The sequence below is a fragment of the Podarcis tiliguerta genome (genome assembly GCF_965153285.1).
Source record: "Podarcis tiliguerta genome assembly, chromosome: 6".
Classification (NCBI taxonomy): Eukaryota; Metazoa; Chordata; class Lepidosauria; order Squamata; family Lacertidae; genus Podarcis; species Podarcis tiliguerta.
The window spans coordinates 33,569,407-33,582,374 of NC_139539.1; the positions used below are offsets into that span (position 1 = coordinate 33,569,407).

The 12,968-nt window shown below is 39.3% G+C and overlaps 1 protein-coding gene across 21 annotated transcripts in view; it reads left to right on the forward strand.

Moving 5' to 3' along the window:
• The window catches only part of CSDE1 (cold shock domain containing E1), a 28,430-nt gene extending 15,985 nt beyond the window's left edge, over window positions 1-12,445 (forward strand). For all 21 annotated transcript variants that reach the window (XM_083444301.1, XM_083444304.1, XM_083444318.1 and 18 more), the window contains 10 exons: window positions 581-721; window positions 974-1,132; window positions 1,909-2,016; window positions 2,613-2,788; window positions 4,756-4,868; window positions 6,125-6,244; window positions 6,435-6,613; window positions 7,160-7,323; window positions 9,748-9,880; window positions 11,135-12,445. In XM_083444301.1, the coding sequence (XP_083300427.1) occupies window positions 581-721; window positions 974-1,132; window positions 1,909-2,016; window positions 2,613-2,788; window positions 4,756-4,868; window positions 6,125-6,244; window positions 6,435-6,613; window positions 7,160-7,323; window positions 9,748-9,880; window positions 11,135-11,182 (1,341 nt within the window). In that variant the 3' untranslated portion in view covers window positions 11,183-12,445. The remainder of the gene's footprint in view (window positions 1-580; window positions 722-973; window positions 1,133-1,908; window positions 2,017-2,612; window positions 2,789-4,755; window positions 4,869-6,124; window positions 6,245-6,434; window positions 6,614-7,159; window positions 7,324-9,747; window positions 9,881-11,134) is intronic.
• The last annotated feature ends 523 nt before the right edge of the window (window positions 12,446-12,968 follow it).

Here is a 12,968-nt window from a genome sequence, read left to right on the forward strand (position 1 = left end):
GCTTGAGTTCTCTCATTGACTTATTAGGCTGATGACTGTTTTTTAAGGCACGGAGAGAATGCCTAGAGTGGGGGTAGGCAACCTAAGGCCCAGGGGCCGGATGCAGCTCAATCACCTTCTCAATCCAGCCCGCGGATGGTCCAGGAATCAGCGTGTTTTTACATGAGTAGAATGTGTCCTTTTATTTAAAATGCATCTCTGGGCTATTTGTGGGGCATATGAATTCGTTCATCCCCCCCCCCTAAATAGATAGATAGATAGATAGTCTGGCCCCCCACATGGTCTGAGGGACAGAGGACCAGCCCACGGCTGAAAAAGGTTGCTGACCCCTGGCCTAGAGCATTGTGGACTAGATGGTATTCTGTTGTACCTGACAGATATCCTCTAAGTCAGGGTTTCCCAAACTTGGGTCTCCAGCTGTGTTTGGACTACAGTTCCTATCATCCCTGACCACTGGTCCTGCTAGCCTAGGGATGATGGGAGTTGTAGTCTGAAAACAGCTGGAGACCCAAGTTTGGGAGTCCCTGCTCTAAGGATTCTTCAGCAGCTATAGTTACTAACCTATGTGTTGCGTCCACAGGGTGTGATTGCCGCAATGAGGGATGGCTTTGGTTTCATTAAATGTGTTGACAGAGATGCCCGCATGTTCTTTCACTTCAGTGAAATTCTAGATAGCAACCAGCTCCACATTTCAGATGAAGTCGAATTTACTGTGGTTCCTGTAAGTACAATTTTGTGCAATTTAAGTTTACCAACTTCATGTTGCTTCAGGTCATTTATTTATATTTGCTGACTTACTATGCTTCATTATTATCTTTCATCTAGTAAGATCTCAAGATTGCTTACTGTACTAACTAAAGCAGAGATAAAACTTATAATGAAAACAGCCAAATAAAATAGAACAATACAGTATCAGCTGCAGAATTCAGTCACTTTTTATCAATTTATCAATTTCATGACCTTCCTCTTCCAGGATATGCTGTCTGCTCAAAGAAATCATGCTATAAGGATTAAGAAACTTCCAAAAGGCACTGTTTCATTCCACACCCAGTCAGATAATCGTTTTGTGGGCACTATAGAAAAGGAAGCCACTTCTGCCAAATCCACTAGTCCAAATAAAGGCAAAGAGAAGGTAATACTGCCTGGGTTTTTTCTTCTGTTTCTCTGTAAAATAATAACTGAAAACTTCTATAAAGATTAGACAAGGAATATATTTATAAACATTATCTGGCTGAAGATAACAGTTTCCATACTTTTATTTTTCATGTGTCCTTTGATGGGGATAAACACACATATTCCAACAAGATAATGGAAATACAAAAGCTGGTCTTGCAAGTGTGTCTAAACTTGATTTACTTAGTGTGATTGCAAGGTTTGAGTTTTCTATAAGCATAATGTAGATTCTTTTTGGTTGTAGAAATAAACATAGGTGCTGAATCATAGGAGCATCTCTTCTATGAACTTATTCTTATACCAAGTATCTAGTTGAAACATACCAGTTGCATTAATCTTCCTCATTGCTAAAATAGTTTAGGGCTTTTAATGAAATCTTGATTACACTAATGCTAGCAATATCTCTGTTCAGCAGAAACTAGGTAATATATATTTCAGAAACTGGTCATGAGTTACCTAATGAATACTAGTTTCCTGTATAATCCTAAATAGAAAAAGATAGGATAGGCTTTCTTGAAGTTCCAACAGTGAGGCATTTCCCTGTATAAAACTACATCTGTGTCAAAACTAGTGAATTTCATGATTACAAAACTTAAGTATTCAGTGGCAGAAAATATACTATGTTCATACTACCAGTTCACATTTGTATTGACTTTCAGACTGAGGTCTATTGGGAAAAGTTAAATTCCTTCAGTTTTGATCCTTTTATTTCCTCTCCCCCTGCCCCACTTTTAGGAAGCTGAAGAGGGAATAATTGCTTATGATGATTGTGGGGAGAAGCTGACCATTCCCTATCAGGCTAAGGATGTGGAAGGATCTACTTCTCCTCAGATAGGAGATAAGGTAATACGCATACTGTTTTTAAAAATGTAAGAATGCCCATGATTGGGTAAAATACTTCTAGAGACCCTTCTTGGTTTTTGAGTTTTCCCTATCTGTGTTGATTTGTAATTATTACCTCATTACCTCCTTAATATTATTATACTGAGAACTGGTGCATAGTTGTGGCCGCTCTTCAGAAGTTGAGAACCGTTCAGGCTATGAACCTTACACTAACATCTTGTGTCCCTGGATTAAGATTTGTTTCAGGCTGCTTTTGTGTAATACATTTTTTTTAAAATAAGATCTCAACAAAAAGCAATGGTGTCACTGTGAAAGACTGTTGTGAATTAGTATGTGAATTCCTTCTCTTGTTTGGCCAAAAATGAGACTGCTGATGGTCAACTTTAAATGGCATAATAAGAGAGTACTGACTTCAACCCTTGAGAATTGAATAGCCTCAGTGAGGGGATTTTCAAAAGAGAGCTAATACTACCATAAGTTGTTTTCACTTCTAGGAAAAAGCAAAATGTCCCATTAGATTACTTCCAGAAGTGCATGTGATCTTCCCAATCCTTCTAGAAGGCATTTTATTTTGTCTGATATCTTTTCCCTAATAGGTTGAGTTTACAGTCTGTGAAGTGAAGAGAACTGGATTGCAAACAGCTACATCTGTAAGAATGCTTGGTAGAAACTACAGTTCAAAAAGGCTTTTAGGATATGTGGCAACTCTAAAGGATAACTTTGGATTTATTGAAACAGCCAATCACGATAAGGAGATTTTCTTCCATTACAGGCAAGTTGATTAGTCTAAGAGTTTGTTGCACATTAAATCAGGTATGGTACAGGCCGGATGAAGCAGCTTCTACATGGTCCATACAGCAGCACACAGGAGTCTCCATATCACCACTGACTGTTCCTTGAGACTACTAACAGTAATGTGGAGGTGCTCTGTATATTGGAAGGGGGTCCATGTGGTCAGCTCTTGTATCATGATGTCATGTGCTGCAGTCCCCATATGGAAACCGTTACCATCTCATTTAAGTGTGCTCCAGTGGTTCTGAAAAGTGGGAACCTCCTTTGGTGTACATATAACATCTGGAAAGAGGATGAAAATTTCCAGTGAGGGCACAGAATTCTGAGACAGGTGGAGTCTTCCTTCACCAGCCATAACAATTGGTTGAGTTGAATGCCTGCTAGCAGAAGACTCATAATTGGATTTGTGACTGTAACTACTGCTCCCCAAACAGGTTTAGGATGATGTGGCAGAAGCTTTGTTCCACTTGTATAATGCCAGTGCTGGATTAGTGTCTGCATCCCCAGATCTTTGCACACAGTAGCAAGCAAGAGTCCCTGTGCATCCTGCTGTGGAACAGATGGTTAATACTGAGTTGTTTGGTTTGCAGGGTAGAATAGCATGCTTTGTCTGCTTCCTGCAGACTGCATGTTAACCTTAATGTGAAAAAATCTTCCTATAATCTTAAAAAAAATCTCAGGCCTGGGTGCCCTTCAAGCCTCTATCTGGCTCGTACTGTACAGCAGGGACGTCCAACTGCCAAGAAACAGCGATCTACTCCTAGGAAAAAAAAACTGGCAGTGATCTACCTTTGGGCAGGGAGTTCAGAGTTGTTGAGTGTGGATAATTAAAATGAATCGCTCACCAACAACACAGCCACTAACAGAAGAACACTCACCAAACACGACGCAGGGAGAGAACATGGAGGGGGGGAGAGAGAGAGACATGATTCTAAACGTGAGCTATAAGGATCCCACGATCAACCACGATCATCCGGGGATCGACCTGTCGATCATGATCCACCGGTTGGACACCCCTGCTATACAGCAACAGACACACCCATTGGTATTCCGCTGCGCCAGAAGCGGTTTAGTCATGTTGGCCGCATGATGCAAGATGAGCGCCACACCCCATATTCGCCTTTGACTGGACTTAACTGTCCAGAGGTCCTTTACCCTTTACCTTTACAAAGCTTATCAAAAGTATTATTCCAGTGTATGTATGTAACAAGTTAAAGACCTTTGAGTCACTGGCAATAGCAAAATAGTTACACAGTGGTACCTTGAGTTACAAATGCCGCTAACCTGGAAGAGTTACCTCGAGTTGAGAACTTTGCCCCAGGATGAGAATGGAAATCATGTGCCGGCGGCGCAGCGGCAGCAAGAGGCCCCCATTAGTGAAAGCACACCTCTAGTTAAGAACAGTTTCAGGTTAAGAACGGACCTCCAGAACAAATTAAGTTCGTAACTAGAGGTACCACTGTAGCTTTGATATATTGTTCTCTAAACTGGACTACAACTCCCATTGTCTCTGACTAGTAGTTGTGCTTAGTTAGGCTAGTGTGAGTTGTACAGCATATGCTGAGGGCATAGGTTTTTTGCTCCTATACTAGTGACATAAACATCCCCACTTTATATGTGCTGCATATTCACATTTTATAAGCTTATTCTGATTTACACAAATAATGTCTGGTGTAAAAAATACTCATGGAAGATCCATTTGTAATGTTGATAGTGGCATGCTATGGGTGTTGCATAGGGCTCTTATATAAAGTAAACATTTGACCTCTGATTAATAAATGAGGTCTTCTACATGATATGCAGCCTGCTGCACTGTGAACGCTTGAAAAGAAATTAGATTCTCAAGATCATCCCATTTGTATTGGTTTGCTAAAAATGTAAATTTGTTGGGGTGGCATTCTTGGTTACATTTATGCATACTCAAGATTTCTTTATAATTGCTTGCAGTGAATTCTGTGGTGATATCGATAGCCTGGAACTTGGCGATATGGTTGAATACAGCTTATCAAAAGGCAAAGGAAACAAAGTCAGTGCAGAGAAAGTGAACAAGACACATGCAGGTAAAGCTGTTTTTAAATTTCTTTTTAAGTCAAATATTGGTCCTCAAATGGTATGTACTTGGTGCTGACAATTTTGTGGATGCCTGCTTGTTGCATTTATCCCAGGTTTGAAAAACAGGAACTTAATTCCAACCTCGGACTGTTCCACTGTAATGGTTTATTATCCAAAACTAGAAGTGAGAATTAGATCTGTCTTGGTTGCCTGAGGGCAATTCTTGCTTAGAAACAAGGCTAATTAGAAACCTGTTCTATTAGTGTTTTGGATTAGATAAAACTAACACATATATGACATGAAAAGCAGGACAAAGGGGACAAATAAGTTGACAGCAGCTGCAACTTCTACTGCTGCTGTGAAAACAGTAAAAAGCTTGCATTTTAAAACATAGCCTTCTCGCTTGGGAGCCCCACAAAGGATTTTGTCAAGTGTGGAGTACAAATCAATCAATCATGATATCATAATGATGCATGATTGGCAGATGGCTGGCTCAACGCACCTGTCATATTTGGTCTGTGAGGCTGATCCTGATCAGGATCTAGCCCATGGAACCCAAAGGTTTCCTCATCCTTGCTATAAAGTGTTGTTTGGCTCTGTATTCCTATATGGTGTAGGAACCTTATTGTCTTCATATGGGTTGCAGATTCTGATATAAAATATTTAGGAATGCTGTATTGGAAACTGAATAGGAAGGATATAGAACTAAAAAACTTTACCCTATAATTGCCACAAAATGGAGAATTGCACTACTCAATATTGGGAAACACTGCAGTACTAAAATTGATAGTGTAGCTACCCAGTGAGCTTATTTAAACTTCCGTGCTAGAGATGTAGTGTTACATCGTAGAATGTATGTGGGGAGTTACACATTGGAATGTGATCCCATCAGGTTCCATATACAAGGAAAATGTGAAGTGCATAGTTAGGTGTACTTTGTGCCCTTCCCAAACAAATGAAGAAAAGCCAATACTGACAGTATGTGAATGAATTGCTGTTTTCAGAATTGTCAGAGACTTTCCCATGACATCTAGTGATGTACTACTGTGTTTCCAGATAGCAAATATTAGGAAAAAATTATTAAGGGCTAACTTTCTACCTAGATTCCCCCCCCCCCCGAATTTTGCAAACCTGCCACTTTTAGATTTCCATACCTTTAGCCATGATAGGAGAGGTTTTACTTGATACAGGGTGACTCTGCTAAGCTCCATAAAGTTCTTTGGGAAAGATTGCCAATTGTAATGCGGATGACCTTGTTTTATAGTGAATGGCATCACAGATGAGGCTGATCCAGCTGTTTACACGGGTAAAGTAATTCGTCCTCTCAGGAGTGTAGATCCCACCCAGACTGAATACCAGGGAATGATTGAAGTCATGGAAGATGGTGAGTAGTGTGCCTTTCCAGTAGTATGCTGATCTAATTCCATAATTGGTTTTGTACCCTAATGAATCTTTCTAGGAAAGTTGGTTGAAGTGAGACTTGCATGTTACAATGTGATGTCTAAATGACATGGAAGCTGCTACTTGAGAATTTTTAACCATGGCACATCTTTGTGTTATGCTTGCTTCTCCAGGAGAAATGAAAGGTGAAGTCTATCCTTTTGGAATTGTTGGTATGGCAAACAAGGGGGACTGTCTGCAAAAAGGAGAAACCGTAAAGTTCCAGCTTTGTGTCCTTGGTCAAAATGGACAAACAATGGCTTGTAACATTACACCTTTCCGCAGAGCCACCGTGGAATGTGTGAAAGATCAGGTGAGAGGTCTTCTTGAGATGCAAGCCATGTCTTTGCTGTTTGTGTGATTTTTTTGCGTTAGGGCCTCCTCTGTTTAAATACTGGAAGGAAATTATTAGAATTTAACATAGCGTTCTTTTCACTCAGCTAGATTTTGAAGGTCCCAAGTTTGACCTTCAAACATTGAATTAGCTGGATTTATAACTTTCATTTGGGTGTAAAAGACAAGATTACAGTTCTTGAATCTTGATAGAAGCCAGGAAGTATGAAAATATTATTGATCATGGAGAGACCTGTTACAAATATTTTCTCTTTTAGTATCTTATCGGGCGGGGCTAAAATGTTTTTCCAAAAATGAGGTCCGCATCCCCTTTTGTCAGGAAACATTTAAGATGATAGTAGAATCCATTTATTTCCGTGGGTCTACTTTGAGTATGACTATCATTGGATATCACCCTAAATAGTCTAAATTACGTGCTGTTTGTAAATAAATTTCAGCCCTACTTGTAAACAATTTGAGTGCTCATGTTGTGCAATTGATAAGACAATTTCCATTCCTTTTTCAGTTTGGTTTCATAAACTATGAAGTGGGTGACAGCAAAAAGCTCTTTTTTCATGTGAAAGAAGTTCAGGATGGTGTGGAACTGCAGGCTGGTGACGAAGTAGAGTTTTCAGTCATCCTCAATCAACGCACAGGGAAATGCAGTGCCTGTAATGTGTGGCGTGTTAGGTAAGCAAAAGATACTAATTTACCTTACTCTCTTGCAGGGGGGAAACCAAGCAATCTTGATCTGATTTCTTCATAGGAAATTGGCAGACATCCTTGAGCTGCCTCAAGCTGGAATCTTGAAAGTAGCTGCTGGTGAACAAATTATTGAAAATCTATTAAGCTTTGTGTATAGGGGCCTTTCAGTGCCCCTTCTTTCCCTTCTTTGTACCACATGGGATGAGTTAATGCTGAGGCTGTTGGTTTAAAAGGAAAAATTGGGAAAGAAGAGGAGGAAATTGGCCTACCTTGCCACCATATTGTTATACATACTCCATTCATTGATTCTCCTCATTTATAGCAGCCTTCCCCAACGCGGTGCACTCCAGATGTTTTGGACTAGATAGCTGTCATCAGCCTCTGTTAGCACAACCATGCTGGCAAGAGCTGATAGTTATAGCCCAGTAGTGCCACATCAAAGATGTATTTCATGAGCTGATTTCTTTAGCATTCAACATACATCTGTTTGGGTTTTCCCCTCTGTTCGTTAATAAACTTTTAATGTTCTCTTTCTTCACCTGTTCCTTTCAGGAACTCATGTTACACATTTGTAAAGCTTGAAATACTACTGTGCCACTCATTTCCAAAACCTTAAAAAAAAACAGCATCAGTACTCCAGATACTGTGCAAGGACCATTTCCTAAATGTATTAGTTCCTTGAGTAGTTACTCTTTATATATTTTGTTCTATCAGATCTTTAACATCCTATTCTCCCATGTTTTTTGGATCTGCGAAACATCATGATTTGCAATCCTAATGTTTTGTGAACAAATGATCACTCATGCAACATGGCTTACCTGTCCTCTTTTTTTGCATTTTAGCCTCCTTCATTCTCTCCCCCCCCCAAAAAAAAGGTGCAGGGGATTGGGACTCTCAGGAGAGGTCTGGGGTGCAGCATATAGGGACAGCAATGGGAAAACCAGAAATTGGGTGGGGCTATCTTGTGACAGCAAAGCTCCCGATATGCTGTAGTCATGAGTAGGGTTGGGAAAGCCAGGTTTTGTGAGCAGTCTTCTACAGGCAGCTCCCAGTTTACATGGGGATTATGTTCCAAAGCACTGTGTGTTTTAGGTTAATTCATGTGCATTTGAAACCTTTAAAAAAAATTCAAACACCCCATTCCACCCCTTTTTGTGACTTTTGGGGTCACTTCTGGGTTCAGCACAATGTGTGCGTGCATAGTCGTTCATATGTTGGGCACGCCTTAAGTGGTCCCTGCTGTACTTGCATTTGGACACAAACCATTGTGTGCACAAAAATCACTATCGTTTCATTACTGTTTTCCTTCTCAGTTCTTTCTTACCCCATAATTCAGTTATCATTGGTGGGCGGTTTTTTAACATTAAGGCTGAAGCACAGTTATACTTGCCCTAAAGGTTGTAGTATTAGTATCAGTGGAACCACTTCAAAACATTTTGATCTTATTCTACCATTCCAATTGTCATTCTTAGCACAAAATTGTATTTCATTTATTAGCTGCAGTATTTCTTTCATGTGCCTTTCTTGGCACTTTCATGTCTCCAACTTATGCTGTGGATTTCTTGCACTTTTTTGTTGTACTTCATGTTTTTGTAATCCTGTTTTTCTCATATTTTCTTGCTTCCTGCATTCCCATTACTGTTAGCTTTGCATGTGTGCAAAAACAGAAGATAGGCATTTCAAATTCTCACATAATTCCACTTTGTAATTGTGATGGGACAGTAATCATAGTTTATGAAAGGTTTTCACATGGTTTATGACTTCTGGGGGTTGGTTCAGTAGAAAGCTCACTTGCATTCCAAACAGCTTATCTTCTCTTTCACTTTGTATGTATGCTCACTCCCCTCCTTTGCCTCTTGGAATCCTCAGATTGCACATACAGTCTGAGATTTTATCTAGATTTGGGAGAGATGTGGGTCTTTGGGTGGGAGAAACATTCTCAGGGATTCCCTTTACCTAATTTGAAGCCCCCTGCATTGGTCCACAACTTACTTAGTGATGGGACTGTTCAGTACTGGTGTCTAATGAGACATGTGCAAATACAGATGAATAATACTTAAAGCTGCAGTCTTAACTCAGTGAAACTTTCACGCATGCCATGATTACTACCATGAGCATAATATTACTGCAGATTAGGAATGCATCTACCTGTTAGGATGCATTTTGATAATGGAATTTTATCCAACATCAAAACTACATTTGTCATTGTAGGATATCCATATATCTTGCACTGAATTCCCCTTCAAAATTAAACAGTTATTCCAGGGCAGTGTGGAAAAAGATAGTAATAACCAGCATGAATGCTGTTATAGTAGAAAGTTGGCCTTTTCTCTTTAAAAAAACAAAACAAAACATTAAAATACACATCTACATGTTTCCCCTAATGATTTAGTTTGTTTCTATTAACAGTGAAGGTGCTAAGGCCATAGCTGCTCCACGTCCTGATAGACTTGTTAATCGCTTAAAGAGCATTACTTTGGATGATGCCAGCGCTCCTCGTCTAACTGTTCTTCGTCAGCCAAGGGGACCGGATAATTCAAAGGTATGTTATAGGATATTTGCCTGATGTGTGGTCATAACACTGGGATTTCCGCTTCTGTGACATACTGGCTAAGAAGCCAAGCAACTTCCGTTTAATTGGTAGGAATTCTAGTAAATTTTAATTATCAGCAAAAGATGGAAGGACATAAAAATACTTGAGGAACTCAATTTTTCCCAAAGGCAGTTGAGACAGGATGCTGGATTTCTTAGGTTGCTGAGACTGTGAGTTGAACATGGAAGTACAAAGGACTTAAATGATAAACTGGAACACAGTGCAAGATTTTAGAGTGCCTCTTGTCTAGTGAGTGTAATTCCAAAATAAACGAAAGAGGAGGATAGAAAATGGTAGGAGTACATGAATGTGTGAGAAGATTTACTTACATATGAGAATGAAGGTAATGGGTCAGCCAAAAACCCTTTGAAAAAAGAGGGATTTGATGGGAGAGAAGAGGTACTAAATGTTTAAGTTATCTTAGAAGACCGAGAGACTGTCAGATTGCAGAGGATTCTATAAGAAAGTGCTGTCATTAGCAGGGATGTAACTGGCAGACCAAGGGCTAAAAAGACTTGGTAAAACTGGAGAGTTTTAACGGTAAAGATGTGAAGCCTCTGCTGATTTGATTTTTTTTTAAAGGATGCCAATGAAGAGATTTGGGGAATATTGTGTAGAGTAGTCTTCAAGGTTGGTGAGGGGACTAAGTGTTGTGTAAATTGCGGAAAAACTCCTCTGTGCTAAAGGGATCTAGTTGGAGAGGGCAAGGGCACCTCACAGAGCTTTAGGTTTTGTAGCAAAATATGATGTGTTATTTCTAGCAAAAGCAGTCAGTGGAGTCAAGAATAGAACTGGAAGGAAGGAAGGCAAGATTGCACGAATAAACAATGCCCATGAGTTTGGAGCAAAGGGGGGAAAGGAGCAAGCAGCTGGCAATTAGACGCTGAGGTTGAGTCAATGGAGGTTTCTATTTTTAGAAAATAGGATGTTTAAACATGGTAGAGACAGACAGAGAGACAGGTTAATAAGGAGTGATAGCACAAGAGGTGAAATAGCATCAAGGGGGCATGTGGCATGATTGGGTGTGGACTGTGGACAGATGGCAGTGGAGGAGAGCATGTTATGAAAATGAATAAAGGATTTCCTTCTAATATGCTCAGTAGCAATATTGATTATATGTGACTGCTTGCAGCTTTCTTTACTTTCCTTATTCATGATTTCAAGTTCCAATTTAAACTCATTCAGTTACTTCACTGTTTACAGGGATTTGGTGCAGAAAGAAAGATCCGTCAAGCTGGTGTTATCGACTAACTGGTCTCAAAGCAAATAACTATGTTGGAGCAAGTGGTGGGGTCTGGTGAAGGGTACTGAATATCCCCATATTCATCCCTTCCAAATTCTAAAGAGCTATTACACCAGTTTTAACACCTTCCTCATGTTATGTTTAAAAATAAATTGATGAAACAGTTTTAAAATATGCACAGTTGCATCCTGGAGAACCTAAGGTGGCGCCTTATAGTATCACGTGTTAGAAGCTTTTTGAATGGTGCATTTAACGCAACTGGTAACTGCAAATCTACTTTGCCTCTTTAAGTAAACATTATAGACAGTTCTACTCTGGTAGACCTTATGAAATTCTGCACTGAAAGGATATACATCTATCTATCTATATATATATTTCCTTAATTCACATCTTGCCAAGGTGTTACAATGCCTTAGCTTTCAGTTGCTTTACTCTCTCTTAAGACAGGAGAGGTTAAGTTCCTGTTCATTCTGCTCTAGTTTTGAGGACCATATGAGGATGAATACACCAACTGTTTATATAGAATCCTGTATGAGCACTCAAACCAGTTCCTTAAGTTGATGGCCAAATGTTAAAATGTTTTGTATGTCTCATTTAAACTAAAGTCCATATAGCAAGCAACGTTATCTCCTAGATCACATTGAAAGTATCTTCCAGAGTAGACTTGATAGTTTTTGTAATTATCTTCAATTAGCATGCACAGTGCAGAATTTCATAAGGATGAGGTGTGCCATCAGTGTGATAACTTAAAGATATTTAAAACAATGCACAAATTTGCTGCTGCTTAGAACACTGCAGCTTCTAAACCCAGTTTATTTTACTGAATAAAAAATTTAAAAAGTTGTGCCTGAAGTGAATACATTTTTTTTTTTTTTTTTTGCAGCCAGCACCCAGTGTACTGTAAAAGAATACTTAGGCTTTCCATAGCTGTATTGAGACTTTCATCAAGGTGAAATAGTTGATGTCTGTGTGCTTTTTTTTTCTCCCTCCAGGCCCCTTCTCTCCCCTCCCTCCCCTTCCTCAGCCACACTTTATCAAGCGAGCAAACTAAATGATTGGTCTAAGTATTACTTTAACCAAAAAGATCAGGAGTTATTTTCTTTGAATAGAGGGCAGTACTGTGTTTTTTTCCCATGTTACCTCTATTCTCAATTTAGGGTTTTTCTTCTCTGGGAGATGCATTATCTTTGTAAAACAAACATTGCTTTCTCCAATTTTTCTGTTAATGGCGAAGAATGGAAATAGAATAAAGTTTTACTGATTTTGAAAAACTGCCTCAATCTTGTAACTCCTTCATTAAGACTATTCCTAGTCACAAAATATACTCCATGTGGTATAGATCAGAGTTGACTAACTTCTGTATTCTCAGGCCATTCTAGACACTTTGTCCAGCCCCTGTAAGGATGATCTAGCTCAATGAAGTGCTGTAACCTACTGGTAAGGGTTTCACTGGTACAGAGCACATGTCCTTGGATGGTATGAGGTCAGATGCTGAGCACAGGTTGATAAGGAACAGTGGGTTTTTCCCCCAGGCGGGTCTCTTGCACACATCCCACAGTGAAATGGATGTCATACCAGTCACACTGGGTAGCTGGAGTTGAAATTGCCATGTCTAAGTAAAATTAGAATATGAATTAAGAATTAGAATATTTCAAGGAAAGTGTTGAGTTTTTAAAAGATAACACTTAAAACCACACTGATTGCACTTTTTTTAAAAAAAGTATAAAAGATTTCAGTTCAAACATTTTGGACTATGAGACAGAATCTTGAGATTTATGCAACATGTAAAATTAA